This window comes from Mastigoproctus giganteus, chromosome 1 (assembly GCF_048544385.1).
Source record: "Mastigoproctus giganteus isolate SK-2022 chromosome 1, ASM4854438v1, whole genome shotgun sequence".
Lineage (NCBI taxonomy): Eukaryota > Metazoa > Arthropoda > Arachnida > Uropygi > Thelyphonidae > Mastigoproctus > Mastigoproctus giganteus.
Genome location: NC_143575.1, coordinates 5,554,680 through 5,581,153, shown reverse-complemented (window position 1 = coordinate 5,581,153; position 26,474 = coordinate 5,554,680). Strand labels below are relative to the sequence as shown.

General features: G+C 39.1%; 1 protein-coding gene across 2 annotated transcripts in view; it reads right to left on the bottom strand.

Annotated features, from left to right (window-relative positions):
* pea (ATP-dependent RNA helicase pea) overlaps positions 1-26,474 on the bottom strand; it is a 358,942-nt gene that overhangs the window by 94,133 nt on the left and 238,335 nt on the right. For both annotated transcript variants that reach the window (XM_090371271.1, XM_090371265.1), the window contains exon 18: positions 13,672-13,795. In XM_090371271.1, the coding sequence (XP_090227397.1) occupies positions 13,672-13,795 (124 nt within the window). The remainder of the gene's footprint in view (positions 1-13,671; positions 13,796-26,474) is intronic.

Genomic DNA, 26,474 nt, shown 5'->3' with positions numbered 1-26,474 from the left:
AATTCAAAAATGATCAGTAAATAAATAACTTATATACGGGAAGAAAGGACTCTTATCATCTGAGGAGAGCCAAGTCCCAGCAAGCCAATGGTATTTATGTACACAAATGGTATTAATTTCCCAGATATTGACTGGAATTTAGGGGATGGCCACTCACACACTAGCAAGGCTTTTGTGGATTTATTGCATGATTGTTTTCTACATCAGCATGTTCGGGAGGCAACTAGAGGGAGTTGCCTCTTGATTTGATTATCAGTAGTGATTCTTCATGCATTAAGAATCTGCAGGTAAATGAACCACTAGGTGGCAGTGATCACAGTGTGCTGAAGTGGGATTTACTCAAAGAGGTAACTACCATTAGGGTTAAAGGGAAAGGTTATTGCTTTCGTAAAGGCAACTACGATGGACTGAGACAGTATTTAAATTCTATACAGTGGGACCAACTGATGATGTTACCAACAGCAAATTCAAAATGGGAAGCATTCAAAGAACTTATCTTGGAAGCTACTAGGCTTTACATACCAACTAAGAAATATTGTTCAAGGTTTAGGCCTAAATGGATGTCAGATGAACTAATGAGGCATATGGCAGAGAAGAAAAATGCATGGGATACATACAAATTAACACGTGACACAGAAGCCTATGATAGATACAAGTTGATCTGTAACCAAGTTACAAAGGAGGTTAGGCAGGCGAAGGCAGATTACGAGAAATCTTTGGCAAGGGATGCAAAGAAAAACAGCAAAGAGTTCTTTACTTATGTAAACTCTAGAAGGAAGGGCATGAATCAGATTGGTCCACTTGATATCGATGGGTCAACTGTTGATGATCCTGCTCAGGTAGCTAACAAACTAAATGAATATTTTGCATCGACATTCACACATGAGGAGTTATTCAGCGAGGGGTATGCCAGAGGTGTATTCAACTCTGGCAGTAACCTAGAGAATCTTGTAATAACTGAGAGTAAAGTGGAGGAGAAATTGTTGAAGATAAATACAAGAAAGGCACCTCGGGTGGATGGCATCTATCCAGTTATATTAAAGGAGGCAGCAAAGGAAGTAAGCAAACCCTTAGCCATAATTATGAGAGCTTCCTTGGACTCAGGGGAAGTACCCATGGACTGGAGATGTGCAAATGTGACCCCAATTCACAAAGGAGGATCAAAGGGCGACACAAGTAATTATAGACCTGTTAGTTTAACTTCTGTTCCCAGAAAATTAATGGAGGCACTGGTTAAAGAAGCACTGCAGGATCATCTAGACAACACTTCAGTTATAGCTCAGACACAGCATGGTTTTGTTAAGGGGAAGTCTTGCCTGACCAATTTGATTGGATACTATGATGCAGTCACAAAAGAACTGGATGCAGGGAATAACTTTGATATTATATACTTGGATCTTAGAAAGGCTTTTGATACTGTTGCATATGGAAGACTGCTGCACAAATTGGAGCAGTGTGGCATTGGAGGCAAATTGCTGCTATGGATAAAGGGGTGGTTGAGGGGGAGAAGACAGAGAGTGGTAATCAATGGACACTGCTCATCGTGGACTAATGTTATTAGTGGAGTCCCTCAGGGTTCAGTATTGGGTCCATTATTGTTTTCTGTATTTATAAATGATATTGATGATGGTATATCAAGCTTAATGTCCAAGTTTGCAGACGATACGAAGGTTGGCAGAGTTGTCAAGGACACTACTGACACTATGCTACTGCAACAGGATCTGGAAAGATTGAGCAGATGGGCTGAGAGGTGGCAAATGAAGTTTAACATTGACAAATGTAAAGTACTACATATGGGAAACAGCAACCCCAGAGCAACGTATCAACTCTGTGGTACTACACTGACAGTGGTAGAGAATGAAAGTGACCTTCGGGTGGTTGTGCAGGCAGATATGAAGTTTTCTGAGCAGTGAAGATGGGCTGCAAGAGTAGCTTATGGTGTATTGTCGATGATATATAGGAATTTTTCTAGCAGGGATAAGGAGGCAATTATTCCCTTGTATAAGGCAATGGTCAGGCCACACCTAGAGTACTGTATACAGGTCTGGAGGCCTCATTTCAAGAAGGATGTAGAGATGCTGGAACGAGTACAGAGAAGGGCAACAAGATTAGTGAATGGAGTAAAGGGGTGCTCTTACGAAGAAAGGCTTAAGTTTTGCAAATTACAGTGTCTGGAGACTAGGCACCAGCGAGGTGATCTGATAGAGGTGTATAAGGCCTTGAATGGTTTGAGCATGCTCAATGCTGATGGGATTCTTCCTCTTGCTCAGAATAATCACCTGAGAGGGCATAAATTCAAATTGAGGAAAGACAGATGTAGGACAGACGTGAGGAAATTTGCCTTTAGCCAGCGGGAGGTTGGTTGGTGGAACAGACTTCCATCCCCTGTCGTGGAAGCTGATGGCCTGAATAAGTTTAAGGTTCAGCTGGACAGGTATTTTGAACGAACAGAGGGGTGAAGTGGAAGTGGTGTTGTTTTTTTTTTTTTTTTGGCTAATGCTGCATAAGCTTGCTTTCTTGCATCAAATGCCTCTACTAATGCTAATGCTAATATGATGTTGGTCGTCCGCGTGCAGCCAAAACAGCTCGCAACCGGCGAGGCATGGATGCTACAAGATTTCTAAATGTGTCTTGTGGTATCTGGTACCAACATGTAACCAGCAGATCGTTTTAACACCTGTAAGATCTGTGGTTGAGACACCACAGATTGGAGTTGCTGTTCCAACCCAAACCACAGATGCTCAATGGGATTGATGTCTGGGGAATTTGGAGACCAGGTAAATACCCGGAAATCTTCCTCATGTTCCACGAATCAGTCTCAAACAATCCGGGTGGTGTGGCATGGCGCATTATGCTGCCGAAAGACGGCACCATCAGAGGGAAAGATGGTTGCCATGAAAAGGTGTACCTGGTCAGCAATGTTTAGGTACGTGGTAGACGTCAGAGTGCCTGGCACATGGATGACTGGACCCAGGGTATCCCAGCAGAACATCACCCAAAACATGACACCGCCACCACCAGCTTGTTTTGATCCCACGGTGCATCCAGCCACCATTCCTTCCCCAGTTAAACGACACACACACGTACCTGGCGGTCCACATGGTGCAACAGGAAACATGATTTATCGGACCAGACGACCATCTTCCAATCACCCAAGGACCAGTTTCGATGCTCGCGTGCCCATTGTAGGTGCTGGAAGGAATGGTGCCCATCCAGCCACCATTCCTTCCCCAGTTAAACGACTCACACACGTACCTGGCGATCCACATGGTGCATCAGGAAACATGATTTATCGGACCAGACGACCATCTTCCAATCACCCAAGGACCAGTTTCGATGCTCGCGTGCCCATTGTAGGCGCTGTTGCCAGTGAACCGTGGTTAGCATGGGCACTCGGAGCAGCCTGCGGCTACACAGCCGCCCCATTTTCACCAGTGTTAGATGTACTGTGTGTTGTGACACATTACTCCCATCACTAGCATTCCAATTACCGATGAGTTGCCCCACAGTCACCCTTCTGTTGCCACGTACCATCCGGGAGAGCCTTCACTCACCTTGAGCATCGATGAGCCATGGTCGTCCAATACCTCGTCGGTGGTTCCCCCCTCATCGGACCACTTTCAGTAGGTACTAACCGCGGTTGATCATGAGCATCCTACCAGCTGTGCCATTTCAGATCTGCTCTGACCCAGTTATCTGGCCATTACAATTTGACCATTGTCAAACTCACTTAAGTCTGCTGCCTTTTCCATCTGAAGAACAAGAGCAACACTGATTAACGGAGCTCAGTGTTTTTTTATACCATGTCCCAACCTGTGCACCTGCAGTTGCTTCGATCTGCATAACAACTCGCTGCTCATAATGTTTTGGCTCAACGGTGTATATATATATGATATAGTAACATTATGCAAAACACAGAGGTGCATTTTTTTCTGCACATAATAATAGTAGCAGTGACAATAGTTAGTATCCTAAATCATCGGGAAAAAAAACAAAACAGAAAGCAGTTGTTATGATCTGTAAAGATCAAGTTGTAGTAGTGATCAGATATAAAAACAGAAGAAACAATTTAAAGGCAAACAAGCAATTCAAAAATGATCAGTAAATAAATAACATATATAGGAAGTAGTAAGGAAAGTATACATGAAGAAAGGACTTTGCTCAGGCAATGATTTTGAAGGGGAAAAAAAGATGATTTGATGACAGAGACTTTTCTTATGTTTAATGAAGATAGCAAGGAAGAGAAACAACTGTAATTCAGAATAAACAGTTATTAACTAGTATTAATAGTGGCAAAGATGAAAGAAAGCAAGCTTATACAGAATTAGTCAAAAAAAAAAAAAAAAAAAAAAAAATTCACAAATCAATCCCTCCAATAGTTTGTCTAGTTCTTCCTTGAATTTATTCAAACTATCCACTTCCACACCATTCAATGGAAGCTTGTTCCAGCAATCAACCACCTGTTCACCAAAGGCAAACTTCTGCACATGTATACTGCAACCATCCTTTCTCAATTTGAATTTATGCCCCCTCATGTTCACATAGTCTGAACAAGATGAACAATCCCTTTACAAGCACTGAGTTTTCTTGATCCATTCAAAGACTTAAACATCTCAATCAGATAACCTCACAAGTGCCTAGTCTCCAGACACTGCAAATTTGCAGAAGTGAAGCCTTTCTTTGTAAGAGCAAACTTTATATCCCTCCCCAATCTCATTGCCCTTCTCTGTACCCATTCCAGCCTCTACATCCTTCCTAAAATGAGGGTGCTACACCTGTATGCAAGTACTCAAGATGTGGCCTGACCATTTCTTTATACAGGGTGTTTCAGTTAAACGTTTCAGAACTTCTAAGAGGGGTAGGGTACATCCTGACAACTCGAAATCATATAGCAATGTGGGGTCGGAAATGCTTTCCTGAAGCGGTGTTGTACACAGAAGCACCATAAAGAAAAGAGACCGTAAGTGAGAAATCGTTTTAATAATACATGAAAAGAAGCAAAAGGTACATGGATTAAAGTAAGTGTTCGAAGTTTCTTCCACGGGCTACAATGCACGCCTCACATCTCCGACGCATGGACATCCGAACATTCTGGAATACTCCAGGCGAATTTCGAATTTCTTCGGCAGCTACTGCGATTCTTGCAACCAGCTCCTCAGCATTGTCAACAGGGGTGTCATAAACTAGCGATTTCATATGACCCCAGAAATAAAAATCAAGACATGATAGGTCGGGTGACCGAGCAGGCCAACGCACGGGACCACCACGTCCGATCCACTGTTGACCAAATGTGACATCCAGGTAGTTACGAACATCTCCGCTATAATGGGCAGGGGCTCCATCGTGTTGGAACCACATTGTCTGTTGCGTCGATGCAGAAATCTGTTCATCTCTCAAAAGTTGTGGCAATACTTGCTGCAGAAAGATCAAGTAGATAGGTCCGGTTAGACGACACGGTAACAGGTAAGGTCCGATGAGGTGATCTCCCATAACACCGGCCCATTCATTGACCGAAAATCGAATTTGTGCTGCACGACATCGCACGACGACTTCTGTGTACAACACCGCTTCAGGAAAGCATTTCCGACCCCACATTGCTATATGATTTCGAGTTGTCAGGATGTACCCTACCCCTCTTAGAAGTTCTGAAACGTTTAACTGAAACACCCTGTATAATGGGATAATCACTTCCTTATGCTTGCTAGCAAAATTCCTCTATATCATTCACAAAACCAAATGAGCCGTCCTGCAGTCTGCATTACTCAGAAAACTATATATCAGGCTGCACATTACCCATGTTTTTTTTTTTATTTTCCACTACCCTGAGTGTACTGTATACAGGTCTGGAGGCCTCTCATTTCAGGAAGGAAGTTGAGCTGCTGGAACAAGTATAGAGAACAGCAGCGAGACTGGTAAGTGGAACAAAGGGTTGCTCTTACCAAGAAAGGCTTAAGTTCTGCAAACTGCAGCATCTGGAGACTAGGCACCTATGAGGTGATTTAATTGAGGTGTATAAGGCCTTGAATGGTTTTAGCAAGCTCATGCTGACGGGATTCTTCCTCTTGCCCAGATGATTCACCTGGGGGACATAAATTCAAATTGAGGAAAGACAGTTGTAGAACAGATGTGCACAAATTTGCCTTTAGCCAGTGGGTGGTTGATTGCTGGAACAAACTTCAATCAATAAATTCAAGGGAGAACTAGACAAACAATTGGACTGAATGGGTGGGTGAAATGGGAAATTTTTTTTTTGGCTGATGCTGTATAAGCCTGTTTTCTTGCATCATATGTCCCTACTAATGCTATTGCTAAAATAAGTTTAGGCAAATTAAGAGAAGTCTCCAGCAAAGGAAAGCAGCAAGAACTTCTTTACTTATGCAAATAACAGATGAAAGGGGACACATTCATATCTAGTGGACCAATCAGATTGGTCCACTAGATATGAATGTTTTAACTGTTGATGATCCTGCTCAGTTTCCAGAGAAGCTGAATAAGTATTCTATATCTAGATTCACAAGTATTTTGCATCTACAAGAGGAATTATATAGAGATGGGGATGGCAGAAAAAAATATATCAAATTTTAACAGGGAATGGATTGATTTTGCAATAACTGCAGGGAAAGTGAAACAGAAATTGTTGAATTTAAACCCAAAACAGGCACTTGGGTTGATGGGATTTATCATTTACATAAAAGAGAAGAACAGAAGAGGTAAGCAAACCATTAGCCATGATTATGAGGGCATCTTTTGATTCAGGGGTAGGCCCCTACAAACTGGAAATGTGTGAATTTATCCCTAATTCACAAAGGGGAATCAGATGGTAATACAAGTAATTATAAAAAAAAAAAAAAAGACCTGATAGTTTAACTTCTGTTCCAGGAAAATAATAAATCACTGGGTAAAGAAGTAAAATAGGACCGTTCTTGGTAAGCTTTTGTTCCCCTCACCAATCTTGTTGCCCTTCTCCATATTCATTCCAGAAGCTCTACATCCTTCCTAAAATGAGGTCTCGACCTGTGTACAGTACTCAAGGTGTGGCCTGACCATTGCCTTATACAAAGAGATAATTACCTCCTTATACCCACTAGAAAAGTTCCTGTATATCATTGACAAGATCCCATGAGCTGCTCTGGCAGCCTGTCTGCACTGCTCTGAATATCTGATGGCACCATTACCCCCAGGTCTTTTTCATTCTCCACTACCCGGAGTGACGTACCATACAGGTGGTACGTTACTCTGGGGTTACTACTACCCATATGCAGTACTTTGCATTTGTCAAGGTTAAACTTCAGTTGCCACTTCTCAGACCATCTGCCCAACTTTTCTAGATCCTGTTGCAGTTGCATACCACTGTTACTCATTAACAACACTGCCAACTGTTGTATCATCTGCAAGGGTTGGCAAGGTTGTTAATAAACAAATTCATGGTAAATTGAAGAAACTTGAAAATTACTGGAGGGGTTGGACAGTGGATGTGGAAAAAGTTTTTTTTTTTTTTGCTGATGCTTGCTTACTTTTTTGCATCATTTGCTACTACTAATACTAACATTAAGTATTAGAAATTTAAAATACTGGTTTCTTTTTTAAAAACACTATCAATTGGTGATGAATTTTAGGTTTGACAATTTTAACCAACAGGAATCAAAAATTTCATGTCTCTTTCTTCATAATACATTTTAGCTGTATCACCATTTCGAACAGTTATCAAATATGTAACAGGAATTTGATCATACTACAGCCTAATGATCCAATGCATATAAATGACTCTTTTTCAAGTAGCTTGTTTGGTTAGAACCTATCTGTAATGGCAATACCAAAATTCTTAACATTTAATGATCTCTCCTTGCAGACAGCATGACTTTTGTTGTTTTGAAATATCAAAATTTACAAAAAAAAAAAAAAAAGAGAGAACTTTTGACACAGCATTACAAAAAAAGCACTTCTTGCTGGAAGTGATATTCAGCGTGTCTCAAAAATACACGGAATAACTTCAGGAATGAGTTCCTCATATGTAGACAATAAAAATATTTTATATCAACATAGTTCCGGAAATGCTTGGTTCCCGAGTTATTAACTGGAATGTCTTATCTCCCACAGAATCTGGTGGTTTTCCATTCTGACCATGTACTCAAATCAGGAGCAAGCGGATATGCACTTTACGTACGGTTTGGCGGATGGCAATGCTCTGGAGGCTTATCGTTTGTACCACGAGGGGTTCCCAGAATGAAGATGTCCAGACAGGAAAACGTTTGAAGGTATCCATCGCCGCCTTTGCGTATATGTGACCTTTACACTTCGTGCTGCCGACAGAGAACGACCAAGATCTATGACTCCTGAAGTAGAGGAGAGATTTTGGATGTTGTGCATGCCACTCCTGGAATCAGCACACACAGAATAGCAATGCAACTGGCCGTTCAACGTTCAACTATTTGGAGAATGTTGTGAGAACACCAACTGTATCCTTACCATCTGCAACGGGTTCAGGCTTTGTCACCAGCAGATTACCCTGTGCAAGTAATGTTCTGCCAGTGGTTCTTGCAGCAGTGTGGTACAACTCCTCACTTTCCTGCCTTAGTGATATTCACAGATGAAGCACAGTTCACACAAGACGGAATCCAAAACTTTCACAATCAGCATGTATGGGCTGAGGAAACCCCACATGCAATTCTTCCATCACATCATTAACAGCGGTTCGGCCTCAACATCTGGGCAGGTGTTTTTGGTGATAAGTTATTTGGACCCCATGTCCTTCCAAACAAATTCACACGGCAGGCGTACAGAAACTTTCTGGAAAACAACACGCCTGATTTCTTGGACACCACACCACTGATCATTCGTCAACAAGCACACTTCGTGCACGATTGCGCTCCCACACATTTCAGCCACCTAGCCTGCAATTACCTGAATAGAAGGTTTCCTGGTCGGTGGATAGGTAGAAGTGGACCAACTGCCTGGCCTCCATGCTCACTGATTTAAACCCACTAGATTTCTTCTTGTGGGGGCAATTTAAAGTCATTGGTGTATTCAACTCCGGTAGCTGATGTGGAAATTCTCCACAATTGAATTGTGGCAGGTTGTGAGACAATACGAAATATGCCAGGAATTTAGCATCGTCTTCGCGAGTCGCTGAGACATCGATGTGAGGCCTGTATTCAGGCAGAAGGTGGACATTTTGAACAATTACTATAAGGTAATGTGAACAGTTAAGTGTCATAGACAGACATACAAAACTCGGAAAGTTCAAAACCAAGTATTTCCGGAACTATGTTGATATAAAATATTTTTATTGTCTACATACGAGGAATTCATTCCTGAAGTTATGCCGTGTATTTTTGAGACACCCTGTATATTTGTAATTGCATTACAATTTCAGCCATTCTAATAGATTTCACCAGTGCCTCATTTAGTATTTTTGAAATATTTTCAATTATGAAAATACAGTCGAACTTGGTTATAATGAGCTGTAACAAGCAAAAAGCCATAACGATTTTAATTTACGCGTATTCCCATACAATCGCTCACTGTTATAATGAGCGGACTACACAGATATACCACACAAATTTTGGTGACTATGCAAACATTCTTAATTGCTTGGATAATCAAAAAAACCCAATTCTTGGAAAAGACAGAAATGAAATGGGCGACTAAGCTTTTATGACCACCCAAATCAGATAAGAAGCCAGTTTATGACTTTGTCCTTTCGAGGACAGGGGCTATACAATAGTGCATTGGCATTCCACTTGTTGCATTAACTTATTTACAGATTTCTTCCAGTATTCTTGCATTCACTGAACGATAAATTTATTTCGAGACTGCTAAGAACTTTGTAGGCAGATCACTTTACTGGCATTTTAAAGTAAAATCTGTTAGAAGCTAACCCTTCCTTTGGAAATATGTCTACTAACAAAAGAAAGTGTCTCTCAATTTTGGAAAAAAAAATGGAAATTATTCATTAGTTAGAAAGTGGTGCAAAATATGTTGAAGTGTGTAAAGAGTTTTATTTGTCCTCTTCAACAATATCGACATTGTGGGTATTTTTTTTTTTTTTTTTTTTTGGGTAGTTGTTGGCGTATCGGCTTCTGTGGCCATAATGCACCTCCCAAGGTTTTTTTTTTTGCAGTACTTTGATCCAAGCCCACGACATCGTGGAAGAATAAACTTGAGGTCCTTAACAGACATTCTCTCAGATATGCCAGACAGGCTGTAATTGCTAGCCGGGAGTCTAAAACGCTGATGGAACTGATATTCGGGTGACACTCAAGTCAAGTGGACCCAATTTCAGCGAAGTCCGGATGGTCTGTGACAGCCAAATCTCCTCTGCTTGCACCTTCACAATGGTGGGACTACTAGTAATCCTGGGTATAACCCAGATGCACAAGCACACTGCGGATGACTACCCAGGTGTGAACCAACATGAGCAGGGGTCGAGGTGTGGCACCCAAACCACATGGAGGAATGCCACCCCTCTGTGTTACCAGGCAATACTAGGTAGTAGATAACTCTCATCAACCGGTGCAATGCCACCACTTTGCTTATTGGAGGCTTGAAGTGGTTTAGCCTCCAGAGCTAAGTTCTGGTCAACCATCCCCCTTTTCTTCCATCTTGCAGTATGACTGCTGACTCTTGAGGTTATAATGGACATCATGGCGAGATAAAATCTTCCTTACATTTCAAGAGTACAGCTCTAAAACGGTGTTCGGGTTGCCGCTAGTTAGTACACCAGACTGAATCTATTTGTAACTCTTTAGGAGGCTTCCGGATCAGCTAGTATATAATCTTGCTACCTCTACTCTGCCAGATAGTGACTGGAGGGAATCTGAGTAGTGTGTATGCGGGGGGCATTGTCGAAGAAACGTTATGTCAAGGATCTGGGTATATTCGTACCACATGTAAGCCATATCCAAAAATTTCATTACTTCATACAGCATGTCACCCCCCCCACCTTTTGTTACTATTGAATACACCAGGAATTGTCAAACTAATAGAGTAAGCTTATCTTTGAAAAGAACTAAACCTCCCAAACACATCCTAGTTCATTTCAGAAATATACGTGGTCTCAATTCTAATCTCAACGATGTCCAATTCCACTTACAGTCTGCCAAACCCCATATACTTTTTCTGACAGAATCTCAGTTATCAGTTGATTCAACTACTGCTCATCTCAGTTGCTCAAACTGTTCGCTGTATGATTCCTTTCGCCTTAAAGGTGATACTTGTGCATATGTCTGTTCCGATATTCCCTGTCAGAGATTTGGTAATTTGGAATCTCCTCTGGCTTAAAATCTCTCTACTTAATTCTGTCAAATTCATCTGTTGTCTCTACCATTCTCCCAAATCCACTAATCAATTAGAGCTTTTTGACTTCCTCTCTTTGCAACTTGACTTTCTCCAGTCCAACTTTCCTAACAGTGAGGTAATTTTCCTTGGTGATTTTAATGTTCACAACTCCAGCTGGCTTCCGTTTTCTAGTCACACCAACCCAGCTGGTTGAGATGATGAGGCTTTTGCAATTACTAATGACCTTGCACATATTGTTCATTTACCTACAAGAATAGCATTAGCATTAGCATTAGTAGAGGCATTTGATGCAAGAAAGCAAGCTTATGCAGCATCAGCCAAAAAAAAAAAAAAAAAAAAACCACTTCCACTTCACCCCTCTGTTCGTTCAAAATACCTGTCCAGCTGAGCCTTAAACTTATTTAGGCTATCAACCTCCACCACAAGGGATGGAAGTCTGTTCCACCAACCAACCACCCGCTGGCTAAAGACAAATTTCCGCACGTCTATCCTACATCTGTCTTTCCTCAATTTGAATTTATGCCCTCTCAGGTGATTATTCTGAGCTAGAGGAAGAATCCCATCAGCATTGAGCATGCTTAAACCATTCAAGGCTTTATACACCTCTATCAGATCACCTCGCTGGTGCCTAGTCTCCAGACACTGTAATTTGCAAAACTTAAGACTTTCTTCGTAAGAGCACCCCTTTGTTCCATTCACTAATCTTGTTGCCCTTCTCTGTACTCGTTCCAGCATCTCTACATACTTCTTGAAATGAGGCCTCCAGTCACACAGAGCCAGCAGGTCGAGATGCTGAGGCTTTTGCAATTATTAATGACCTAGCACAGATTTTTCATTTACCTACAAGAATACCGAACAATCCTAACCATACAGCCAACACACTTGATCTTTTTCTCACAAACAATCCTTCTAAGTACACGGTCGAAGTAAGTGGTCCTTTAGGCACCTCAGATCACAACTTGACGATTGTCTCTTCTCCAATGGAGCCTTTATCTCATGGCTATTCCCTACCTCGTATTGTTTGGCCTTACAAGAATTCAAAATGGGATGACCTGTAAGGTTTGTTTTCTTCTTTTGCTTGGTCGGCCCATTGTTTCAAAACTTCTGATGTCAATGTTTTCCCAGATCGTGTCAGTTAAATTATTTTTGTAGAAATGGAGTTCTTTATATAAACCTTGGTTTTCCAATAAATGTGCTAAGGCCGTTCAGGAGAAGCATGTTGAATATCGTAATTGGCTTGTTTCCAATTCTTCAGTTTCATTTTCTACCTACACAAAAGTCACAACAATTGTAAAGCAGTTATTAATCAGTCCAGAGTAGATTTTGAACAGGCTAAGAGTAGAAAACTTGCTTCTTGACCTAATGCTAGCTGAGCATTCTGGTCTCTTGCCAAAGCTATTGGTCGCAAATTTTGCCCATCTCTGCTCCCACCTCCGTCAAAATATCAGATAGTTCTGTTGTCATTTTGGCCATGGATAAAGCTGATTTGCTGGCATCCCATTTTTCTTCCAACTCATGTATTAATGATCTTGGTAAAACACCTTCCCCCATTCCCAACACACTCCATTCTATGCCTCCTGTGATCTTCAGTCAAAAGAATGTAAGAAGGAGACTGACGAATCTTGAAAGACATAAGAAAGGCACCTGGGGTGGATTTCATTCACCCCAGGTGCCTTTCTTATGTTTATCTTCAACAACTTCTCCTCCACTTTACTCTCAGTTATTACAAGATTATCTAGCTTACTGCCAGAGTTTAATACACCTCTGGCATTTCCCTCCCTGAGTTCTAATATCTCTCGTATTTGGGGTTTTCATAAAAAAAAAAAAATAATAATAAAACATGTTCACATATCAGCACTGGAAAGAACATGACTGGAAAAAAAAAATAAAATAAAAATAAGGAAGTGTGAGGTTACAAAAATTTAGAAAGTTCAATGAATCTAGCACTACACAAAGAAGTGCTAGATTTTCAATAGACAGTCTGATCTTGAAGGCTCAAGTGGAAAAATTTGCCAAACAATTTGGATGCAATGATTTTGTATGTAACAATGTTTGGCTGGATCAATTTAAAAACTGAATACAAGTATATTAATGCAAATAATATGTAGGGATATACTAATATGATTTTTTCCTCTCTATTATTTCTTTTGTTTTTTTTAATCTCTTTTTATCAAGTTATTGAGCATAAAAAAAAACAAAAAAACCGGAGATAGATTTAACTCATCACTGATATAGCGAGTAATGAATATAATGAAAAAATCTTGTCAGTCCCTTGATGCTCACTATAACCAGGTTCAACCATATTTAAAACAACCTGTGAACTGAATAAAGCACAATCACTAAAATAATAGCCAAAGAAAATAGCAAACTTACCTGGAGGTTCTGTAAGGTGTATCTGCATCACAGTTATAAGAGATGCATCAAGATAATCTGTCTCTGGTTCCTTGGTGTATAAAATTTCAACTGGATATGTACGACCAGGTATAGTGAATATAGGCTAAACAATAAATAAAAGAATAAAATATGATATAAAAAAATAAAATAATCACAACTGAAATTTTTAAAATTCTCACCACAGATATTTTCTTATTAATTATATAAGAAACTATAAGAGGATCAATCTTGTTTAATTACATGAGTTAGTCAGTCACAAGCAGAGAGAGAGAGAGAGAGAGAGAGAGAGAGGGAGAGAGAGGGAGAGAGAGAGAGAGAGAGAGAGAGAGAGAGAGAAGAAAAACAGCAATAAATATCATTTATCATTTAAGAAGATTTTCCAAGTGCAGCAAGAAATGATCATGATGTGAAGTTTACTAATGTTTCGAAATGCTTGCTGGAATGTGGCATCATTCTTCCACAAGGAATTCCACCAATCCACACTGGTTTGACAGAAATGCAAATCACTGTCACAGGAGCTTCTTCAAACAGTTCGTGAATATTGGGATAAGGAAGAGATTATCTCCTTGTATAAGGCAATGGTCAGGCCACACCTTGGGTACTGCACACAGGTCTGGAGGCCTCATTTTAAGAAGGATGTAGAGCTGTTGGAATGAGTACAGAGAAGGGCAACAAGATTAGTGAATGGAACAAAGAGTTGCTCTTACAAAGAAAGGCTTAAGTTTTGCAGATTATAGTGTTTGGAGACTAGGCACCTGTGCGGTGATCTGATTGAGGTGTATAAAGCCTTGAATGGTTTGAGCATGCTCAATGCTGATGGGATTCTTCCTCTTGCTCAGAATAATCACCTGAGAGGCCATAAATTTGCATTGAGGAAAGACAGTTGTACGACAGATGTGCTGAAGTTTGCCTTTACCCAGTGGGTTGGTGAATGCTGGAACAAACGTCCATCTGTCATTGTAGTTGATAGCTTAAGTAGATTCAAGGCAGAACTAGACAAACATTTGGAGCAAGTGGATGGGTGAAATGAGAAGAATGTGTGTTTTTTTTTTTTTTTTTTGGCTGATGCTATATAAGCTTGCTTTCTTGCATTATGTGCCTTTGCTAATGCTAATATACATGGAATTGAGGATTAATCATCTGGAGGACCATAGACGACCAGTCTTCGTGCTCCTGAAACATCTAGTCAATGTATGGCTTATGGACTGGAACATTATTATTATCATAGAAGAAACCCATCACAGCATGCAAAAACTGCTGCATCATGAGATATTGCATCACATTACCACACAGAATGGTAATGTGATGTGCTGCATCAACCTTGTCTTCTAGTGGAATGAGAAAACGTGCTCTATAGCACTGTGGAACTACCAAACTCATTCACTGTTGGGAATCTCCTTTTTAGTTCACACTAATACTTGTATATCACACTTGTTGTATATTCATTTCTAACCAGCACTGTCCTTTGATGACAGTGGTAACAGGTTGTTTAGGTCCAATCTATTTATACACATATGATAGTTGTTGGGAAGAGATCTGCATATTTCACACAAGCACTAAAAAATAAAATGCTTAATGGCCTTTCCTGCTATGCTGTACCAATGATATTAAAATAAATTCAGAATCACAACTTTTTAATATAGGGCACACCGGTGTTAATTTCAACAAGCAAAAATTATGTTAATCTGTATCAAACTTTAAAATAAATGAGCTGTAACATACTTCATTTATATGCTCATAATGCTTGAGCTTAAGTATAGAAAATACTAATGAAAGGAAATTCAATAACCGTAATCAATATTTAAAAGTTTAAAAACATAGTTAAACTGCTCAGAACATGCATATGAAGGTAAACTCAAAAACAACTGAAATTAAAATTAGAATTTTAAATGAAGGCAAAACTGAAACTTCAAAGAGTATTAGTGGTGGCATATGATGCAAGCTTCCTTGCATCATATGCCACCTCAAAAACAATTGAAATTAAAATTAGAATTTTAAATGAAGGCAAAACTGAAACTTCAAAGAGTATTAGTGGTGGCATATGATGCAAGGAAGCAAGCTTATACAGCATCAGCCATAAAAAAAATAAAATAATAAAATAATAATAAAAATATTTTTCTATCACTTAAATAATTTGTTTAATCCTTCCTTAAATTTATTCAAATTACCAACTTCCACAATACCAGATGGAAATCAGTTCTAGCAATCACTCACACTCTCAACGAAAGCAAATTTCCACATATCTATCCTGCAACCATCCTTTTTAATTTAAGTTTATATCCCCTTATGTGAATTGCCTGGGGAAGCATAAGGATTCTATAGGCATTTAGTTTACTCGATTCCTTACATCAATTCATCACTAAACCCTTGAACTTTACAATCAGGTCTCTTCACAGGTGGTTTCCAGACACTGCAATTAAGTTTTTGTTGGTAAATCTTAGAGGTCTGCATGGACCTACATTTTTATTTCTACTCAGCCCAGCTCGAAGTGTAGATAGCCCGGCCTGACCCAAGCAGAATTTGTTTTTCAAATTCATTTCCCTCAGAACCGATTTTTATCTCACCTCGATTGAAAATTTTTATATAAATAAAATCAGATAGTATGAAGTGGAGCAATAATGCTCAATACGTGCTACACTGATATCAATATTTGTAAAAAAAAATAAGAGAAGTTTACCTCAGTATGATACATAGAACACTTCCGTATGATACACTCCAGAAATTAAAATGAAAACAATTAAAAAAATTTTTAAAAAATTAAAAAAAATCATATATTACAGTAAGAAATAATTAAAAATCAATTTAACACAATTAAAAATTAAGTAAAAAATTAATTTAACAAAAAATTGCAAAACGATTTTCCTTCCTGAAGCTGACAACGCTTTTCGACCATATGTCATGATCACAGGAATGAAAATTACCAAATAGGGCTGAGCATGAAATGAAACTTAAATAGGGATTATTTGTCTTTGCATATGTGCATAAAAGACCACGAATCGGAGATTAGATATGGCCGGTGAACATTAACAGAATTCTCATGTAATTTAATTCTGACGGTTTCTGCAGTTAACAGTCTCGTATAATTACGTTGGACACTTAAGTATTTTGGCCTCATTAAATAAAAAAGTATGTTTTTCATTAATGGCACGAAAGGCTAATTTTGATGCTGCTGAACAAGAAGCACGAACTGAGGCCATGTGTTGGCAGGAAAATTCAGAGGAAACAGCGAAGAACCTTGGTAAGATGAGTTGCAATCACTGCAAGAAATGTTATATACCAGGTCATTTATTTGTGTTGCGAACGAGGAAAGGACTGAACGATTGTTCAGTGTAGTATGTAATTTCCGTATTGGCCTGGCTACAATTTTAAATTCGGTATCTTTAAAGAATCTGTTAAGTTGCTTGTGCCACTGTTCAATATATGGAACAGTAAGAAAGTATTTTTTGATCTTACTATTGTTGGTTGGTGTAGTTTTTTGTATCCTATCCTTAACTTGTTGTATTAACAAGTTAAGGATAGGATTTTGTTGTTTGTTATTTGGTTTTTAGGAGCATTAGCAACTAAGGCCATATTGCTCCAGGATACGTGGTGGTCATTCCCTGACCTTTCCGCATCCTCCATATTTGGTGGTGACGGGCTCGAACCCCGGTCTAATCAAGAAGCGTGTGCTACGCACTGCTGCTCCTTCCCACCTGGCTACAGAGGCACCAGGTTTTGGTGCATTATAGCCTTAGTCGCTAATGCGCCTAAGCAACAACAACAACAGAGGCGCCAGATAGGATTTTGTATCCTATCCTTAACAAGGATATTGTAGCAAAGGGGGTAACCCCTGTTTAAAGATCTGCTGGTTAATATTTGTAATTCTGAGCCCAAAGCAGATTCCGTCGTTGAATATTTATAAGCATTGAGAAATTGATTAAAGATAATCGATCTTTTGTAGCTGAATGGTGATAGCTGTTTTAATACAGGATGCTTCTGTGTTATAACAGCTATCACCTACAGGAGTACCGGTGTTTGTAGGTTTACGATAGATGTTAAATTGGATTTCATTTGTGTCCGAAGTAAGTGTGAAATTTAGGAAACTTAATGACTTAGTACCTGTACTTTCTCCCTTTCCAATGTAAATTTGAGTTTAGAATGAATATTATTAAATGAATGTAAAATGTCTTGGATAGTGCTACTATTAGTAATAACTAGAACATCGTCTAAATACATCCCATAGTATGTGATACAGGATAGAAAAGGCGTCAAATGCATAAGCTCAATTGTTTAGATAGATCTCTGATATTAAGCTGCTCAGGCTTATTCCCATTGGAAAACCAAAAATTTGTTTGTATTGACAAATTTTTGGTTTGCCAATGCGATTAAGCCTTTTTAATGTTTTCGTTTTAATTTCTGGAGAGTATCATACGGAAGTGTTCTAACATATAATATTGAGGTAAACTGCTCTTATTCTATTACAAATATAAATAAAATCACTAGCATTACTTTGAAGTTTCATGATAGTAAAAAAAAACAAACTTTCAGATTCAAAATTCAATATTAATAATTACATAATTAAAATTATCCATAATAATTATTAATATTAATTATATAAAAATAAAATGTAATAAATTTTCAATTTATCATATTTAATATAATTCCAAAATGAATATCGATATCTACCTCTACTTAAATTAAAAAATTTGAACTGACTTATTTCTGTCACTGGAAATTCTCACTGTATGAATGTGTAAGCATTTCGCTTACCTGTATTTCTAAATTATTGGTCAGTATTGGATATAGCAAAGAAGCAGTTAGAAAGTGTTACAAGTGATTGTTCTTAAAATAGAAAGTAGGTCAACCTAAAATCTTGGATGCAGTAGAACTAGGGATTAATAGTATCATGCTTTTAATAAATACTATACAGTCAGTCCTCGTATAACACGTGTTTACACTACATGAATTCGATCATACACGATTTATAAATAGGGGAACGATATCTTATATAACATGAACCGAATTCGCTTATGCACGATTCGCCTTTGTGTTTACAAGAAATGGCAGTCAAACGCGCAGAGTCACCCCAACCGCATGCAACATGATAGGAATGAAGAGAAGATTCTGAAAATGTATTTATGTTTTTTATATCAGTGAAGGGGAAACACATTTCACCATAATAACGTAAAAACCAACACAATTCCAGCTATCAGTATAATCACAATGCAATTAGATCGAGTTTACTACCAGTTTATAACAGATTCCACTAGCAGAAACGCAAATGGAAATTGTTTTTATTGTTTTATGGTAGTAACCCCTAGAAATGTGAGGTGTTAATAGTGTATCTCTGCCTTTACGGTGTTGTTTATTCAGTTGCTACATGTGCACACTTTGTTTATGTGTATCAAGCGTGCCTCATCGTTTTGTAATTGTGCTTTATTCCCTAAAAATGAGTAAAATACTTAAAAGGTGTGAAAAGGAAGCATCCTGGTGAAGACACTGCAGATTCAGAGAGAAAAAGAAAAGCAATAACGATAAACAGAGACGGACTGGGTTAAAAATTCTTACCCAGGAAAATTTATAGTGGCCTCATGCTATGGTTTATGGCCAAAATTACACTGGCCTCTGGTTGTTGTTTTTTCGTCTCACAAAGTTCTTTAAAGTTGGGAGTGATTGCAGACAAATGAATTCTCATGTCGGGTGCTACATTCAGCCTGTAACGATGTCCGCCTCTGTCGATAGAGAAAAAATATGAAATTGTGAAACGCTTTGAGCGAAATGAAAGACCATGTGATATTGCACATGCTACAATGAGGCAACGCCAAGAATTACAAAGAATGCAGAGAAAATAAAAACAACTTTCATAGCAGGAACAACTCAAAGTGTAATTAAAATCCATTATATTAAGACACAAAGAATTGGAAGAGATGGAACAGCTGTCATCTGTTTGAATAGAAAATCAAACAAAAAACAAGTTTGCTTACAATAGAAGCAAAAGCATTAGCAATATTTTATTACGACTATTATTAATAAATAATAAATAGATAATTAATAAATAAATAATTTAACACAATAAATAATACGATTATTTATTGTGTTTGGTAATGTTTTGGTTACAAATGTGTGTTCAATCTTGGGTGGTTGGCACCTAACACTATTTTTCCCATAGGGCCTGTTGTTTATATTGCACGAGGGTTTCTAGGAACACAACTATCGTGCTACACGAGGACTGACTGTATACTGTACACAGAAAACTAAAAAGGAACCCATTGCTGGGGAAAATGACTCATTATACTCATGATGTAACATAAATTGCAACTATGCCAACTTAAGGGCAAAGGCTACTTTACTAAGCAAAAATATAGACTGGGTCATTTCCATGAAAGAGTACAAATTTTGGTGAATTTTGGAGACATTGGCGAAGTGTGCCTTATTGGTTAATTAAAAGTGTCAACAGACAACTAATACACATTTTTTCTAAAAACCTTTAAGAATTTAAATACATAAAATATTTTAAAAAATATATATGAAGGAAATAGCCCGAAAAAGTCTGAAATGGTTGGAAATAACAATTCATTCCAATTATTTGTACCTGAACCAAGCCCGAATATCGCTCGTGTTATCCAGTCTGAGCATCCATGACCCCACCCGAGGGCCGGGCCCATGCAGACCTCTAGTAAATCTACTCTTTTGTGCCCCCGACTAATCCTGTTGCCCTTCTTTGCATCTGTTCAAACAGATCCATATCATCTCTAAAATGAAGCTTCCAGAGCAGTAGGCAATACTGAAGATGCAACCTAACACTGCCTTACCCTAACACTCCTTATCCCTGCTCACAAAGTTCCTTACATCATCAAGGGAACTGCATTAGCCGTTCTAGCAGACTGTCTGAACTGCTTAGGGAACTTCATATACGACTGTACAATGACCCCCCTCCCAAGCTGTCTTTGCTCTCCACTATCTTGAGTGTGTTCGCATCCAACTGGTATATTATTCTGGAGTTACTGCTATCCAAATGCAGTACCATGCATTTATAAATGTTAAACTTCAATTCACCACTTCTCAGTATATCTGTCTAGTTTCTCTAGGTCTTCTTGCAGTAGCATACCCTGATTCCTGTCACTAATCACCCTCCCAACCAGTGTATCACCAACAAATATGGACAATAAATTGATATGCCTTCACTAAATACAAAACACAGTGTAATATAAAGGAGTAAAGCAATGAACCTAGAGGGACTCCACTAATAACATTAGTCCATGAAGAGCAGTGACCATTAATAATTCTCAGTCTCCTACCTCTCAACCATCCCTTTAAACACAGCAGTAAACTACCCCTAATGCCACAATGGTCCAACTTTGCTAGCAGAGACAAGGAAGTGTGGAGGTTTCATTTTAAGAAGGATGTAGATTTGTTGGAATGGGTAACGAGAAGGGCAACGAGATTGTTGAAGTGAAAGGGTGGTCTTACAGGATGTGCTTCAGTTCTACAAAGTGCAGCGTCTTGAGACTAGGCACCTGTGGGGTAATCTGATCGAGGTTCCTAAGGCTTTGAATTGATTGGGCATTCAATGCTGATGACAACACACGAGGGAGCATAAATTCAAATTGGGGAAGGATGGTTGCAGGCAAGATGTGAGGAGGTTTGTCTTCAAGCCAGGTGGTTGACTGCAAATAAATTCAAGGAAGAACTTGACAAATTATTGGGAGGGTTGGACAAGTAATTTGGGAGTGTTTTTTTTTTTCTTCTACTGATGCTTTATAAGCTTGCTTCCTTGCATCATATCCCACTAAATAATAATAATAAATGGGCATGATTATCCCAGTAATTATGATGCCAGACTGCCAATATTCAAATCCCACCAGGGGGAGATATGCTAGTGGAGAAAAAAAAAATCCCAAAAGTCACTTCAGTGATGGCTGAGGCAGAGTGGTGTCATCTCGTGTTTCTCCCATAAATACCACCCACCACTGGATGCAAAAAGCCAAAAACTCAAACAGGTCCATAAACTAAAACACCCCTATAGCTGGATGAAAATGAGAAATAGAAATACCAAAAAAACTGCATAGAGCGTGGCGCAGGATAAAGTCACTTACGTTCAGAACTCATGTAGAGGGGAAAGTTCGAAAAGTTGGAGACAGTCTCCCGTATGGCTACAACTGATGGGGCAAGACCACACAGGATGAAAGGAAGAAGCCAGTGCATAAAGTGGAGCACAAAGTAGATATGAATGCATTCATCATGAGAGCATACTACGAAGTAATGAAGCTAGAGACAGACATGACAATGAACAGGACGAAACTACACACTAAGTGGTTGGAACATTTCCCAAATTTTCAGGTCACTGAACAGCAAATACCAGAACCTGATAGCTCCTGCAATCTTGTAAAAAATCAAGTAAGATGTAAGCAACCAACTACAAACAACAATGAATATGGATACAATGGAAACAAAACTGGAGGAGAAGCAGCCAAAGTGGAAAGAGTCAAGATTGCAATATCCAGAACAGAAGAGTGGAAGAAAGCACTAGTAGAATTCTAGGGAATGGACCCCCCACACAGACCCACATCATACCGAAGCAGAGACCCAACAGAATCCTGTGGCAAGTCACAGACCACCTCAATAGGCAAATAATACCGGATTAGCTCAACAACAATGAAGTAATATTAGACATTATCCCCACAGCCATTTACTGTGCTGCGGTAGCAGCCACCAGGAATAATGGGAAGGAAACCAGAGAACAACATAACACAAAACACAAAGACAGGGAACCACCAATCTGGTAAAGAAGGCTAGAGCAGAAGACAGAAGAGATAAGAGTGAAGACAGGCCAACTAAACAAGTACCAAAGATGTAACAGAAGTGAGAAGCTGATCAGAAAAGTGAAGGCCATCCTCAAGAAAGACAATATCCACCAAACACAAGGCCTATAATCAGAGAATCGAAGAATATCTTGACGTCCTCAAGCAGAAACTCTTGACACTCATCAAGAGATTTTGTCATTACAGGGTGTGCCCAGAGGAAAACCAGAGCCTTCTTTAGGAAAATTGGACAAGAGGAGAAGGAAGGCAATGGATCCCCCAAACCAGAAAGAACTCGAGGAGTTCTGGGCTAACCTGTAGAGCAGCAAAGTTAGCCATAACAGCCGTGACCCCTGGATAGGTCTAGAAATGAAGAAAACTAAGAACGTACAGGAGATGACAGAATGGGAGATTTGGGAGGAAGAAGGTGCAACAGTTGATCAGGAAGTCCCAAACTGGCAAAGAAAACCCTAGGAATAGATAACACCACAACTACTGGTACAAGAAATTCAGTTCACCCAGAGTCTCTGACTCACCTACCTGATGGTTAAGGACAAAGACACCACAAACCTGGCCAAGTACAGACCAATCACTTGTCTCCCAACAATATACAAAATCCATAGTGGACTCATGTGTGTGTGTGTGTGTGTGGTATGGTTGTTTATTGTTGCATTATCTGCTATGGCTATAGTGCGCCTATTAGTGGGCTCATCTAGTCACTAGGAGAGCCAGAACATCATGACCAAGCAACAAAAGGAGTGTAAGCAGATGAGCATAAGGATGCTAGGAGCAATTGAACACTGAGGCTGCAGTTATGGAGCAAACCTACAAGAAGCACCACAATCTGTACCCAGCCTACATTGACTACCACAAATGCCTTTGACTCCAAGCCCCACAGCTGGCTGATAGAGACACTGAAGATCTACAAAGTCAACCCAACACTGACACACTTACTAGAAGAATCCATGGAAAAATGGAGGAACACCATCAAGGTGTGAACATCATGACCAGAGTGATACTCATCAGAATCTTCCAAGGAGATGCCTTGAGCCCACTATGGTTCTGTCTAGCACTCAACCCACTGTCCACCATGCTCAATAACAGCAAGTATGGAAATACCCGAAAAGAAGGGAGGAAGAACCTGCACACCCTCTCTCATCTGATGCACAGGGATTACAAACTCCATGCTGCAACTGAGAATCAACTCCAACAGCTACTCTGGATCACTGAAGAAGTCAGCATTAACATCAGCATGCAATTTGTCCTAGACAAATGCAAGACATGGATCACATTAAGGACATCAAATCAAAGCTATATGGTGGAAAAATGGTCACTGCCATAAACACTTACGCAGTTACAGTACTAATCCTTTGGGATCATAGATTGGACTAACACAGAGCTGGAGGTGATTATGAGATCGATCAGGATAATGATGACCAAGAGCTGCCAACACCACCCAGTCAGCCCATAAAGGAGGGTGGGGATTGACTGACCTCACTGAACAAGAGAAGTGATTAAGAACATATGGAATTACTTTCAGGAAAACAAAGCACCAATCTACCAAGCCTAAGAAATATAGGCAAATGGCACACAACATTCAATCTCAACAAGGAGACCACACAGATAGAACAAACAAAGACAGAAAGATGGGTGAAGAAGACAGTCCATGGCAGACTCTATAATGACCTCCATGAAGACTACACAGATAAGATGGCTCCCAACCTTTATCTCATAAAAAGGAAAGCTCTTCCCCAAAAATGAACGATTCATGCTCACCACCCAAGATCAGGTAATCAATATCAGGAATTACAGGAAATACATTACCAACAATCCCAAACCAGCACATCACCGTAAGATGCAGGGTGATCACCCAGATGTAGTACACTCACAGACATGACCAGGTAGCCAGTATAATACACTAGAAGCTAGCGAAAAAATACCAGCTAATCAAAGAAAGTTTAACGTATTCCAAGTACGAGCCTCAGGCAATATTCTATAGACCTCTACTCACAGACTATACCAGGACTGTGCCACAATAAAGGACAAGATGATATCGCACAACAGGCCAGACATGACCCTCATCAACAAGAAGGAAATGGCTACCTAACTGATTGACATGGTGGTGCCTAACAACAGCAACCTCCAGAAAACCTAAGAGGAAAAGATCAGGAAGTACTCAGACCTAAGACAGGAAGTCAAAGATATGTGGCATATGGAACACGTAATGACCATCCCAACCACCACTATCACTTCCTTTATAATTGCAGCACACATTTAGGACTTTATACCTGATTAAAATAATTAAATTATTTTACTAAGCAACAGAACTACTGCACGTTTTAATCAATTTTCGAAATTTACATTTGGTACAAAATGTTGGTATAATCATAGCCTATGTAGCTTCTAAATCTATCACTCTACTAATGCTCTATAAAAACTTTTTGCATTGGGCTGGATGTACAAAATGCTATGTCCTGGATGAACTGCCACAGTTATGGTCCCCTGGCAGTCTAAAGTGATAATCCATCCATTCTTGTTTTTCAGTATTCAAGTAACATGTTTCCATTCTTTGGTATTCCTATACTAAATTTTAAAATAATTTGAAAATTTTTCTTTTCACCTTTGCTCATTAACACTAAATTTCTTTACATTTTTACACCAATACTGATACTATTTAGCTCTGACCTATCTTACCGTATGTTTCCTGTATATCGTGTGTGTGTGTGCGTGTGTGTGTGCGCGCGCGCACGCATTTTAAACCTTTAAGCTTTAAAACCCCAACAAATCGTATTTTTTTTACTTTCTTCTAGTATGTTCTAGTTTATACTCTGGCATGACCACCAGGTCAGTGGAGTTTATAATAAATCATCAATACAAACATTAATTGTATTTAGCAGTCACAGGCTTGAACCCCAGTCTACTCAAAGAGTGCATGTGATTGCACTCTCGCTCATGACCACTCGGCTAAGTCAGGCCTACTTCTTATGGGCTGGAATCCTATGCAATGAACACTTCAACCTACCAGTTTTACATTTAGTTTATTTATATAAAATATAAATGCTCAAGGCATAATATATTATGAGTTTAAAATACACTATAAAATATCAGTGTAAATAAACCATAGTGAACTCAATGAAAAACTACATAAGTAGCATAAAGGCATCGATTTGATTGTATCTCATATTGTGACTACCTTCGTGGTAACTCGTTGTGAGGGTAGTCACAATATGAGATACAATCAAATCGATGTCTTTACACTACTTATGTAGTTTTTCATGAGTTAACTATGGTGTATTTAGTTCATTTATATATATATATATATATATCACAAGGTAAGTATAAGAGTGAATATGTGAATGCAAACTGTAGAGAAAAACCCATAAACAAGAAAGGTATAAGAACCTACAGTACTCTGTAGGTCTTGAGAGTTTTTGGAGGCACCACCCATAAACAACGAGCAATATTCCAAGGTACAGCAGATTTGAGGTTTGTACCAAGTGAGTTGTTGCGAAGAAAAATAAATGCTGAGAGTTAAAATGAAAACTTGATTTTTGATGTAGAAGAAGCAATATCTGTGATATGCTTATGCCAAGAGAGATTAGAAGTCAGGGTAATCTCTAATAGAGATATGTGATCTTGTCTCAAATACAAGCAGATGATCAGTGGCCTCTCCACAAATCTGAGGAATTATAAAAGGCACAGAACCTCTGGCAACTATGAAACCATCCAGCTAATGTCAATTAGCTGCTATCACACAGCAAAAGTGAGGTGCCTATGACTTGTCTTGGTCATCCATATGCATTCTAATATATGCTTCATGTGTACTGAAAAACTTATAGCTACCTGAACTCTTATGCTTTGGACCAACGTAGTATCTACAGATATAGGAAGATTCTGAAGGGTGTGCATGAAATGAAATGGTAGCTACCCATCAGAAACCAAACAAGAACATTATAACATTAATTTAAAAGTACAGGGTGCTCATAAAGGATCTTAATTATT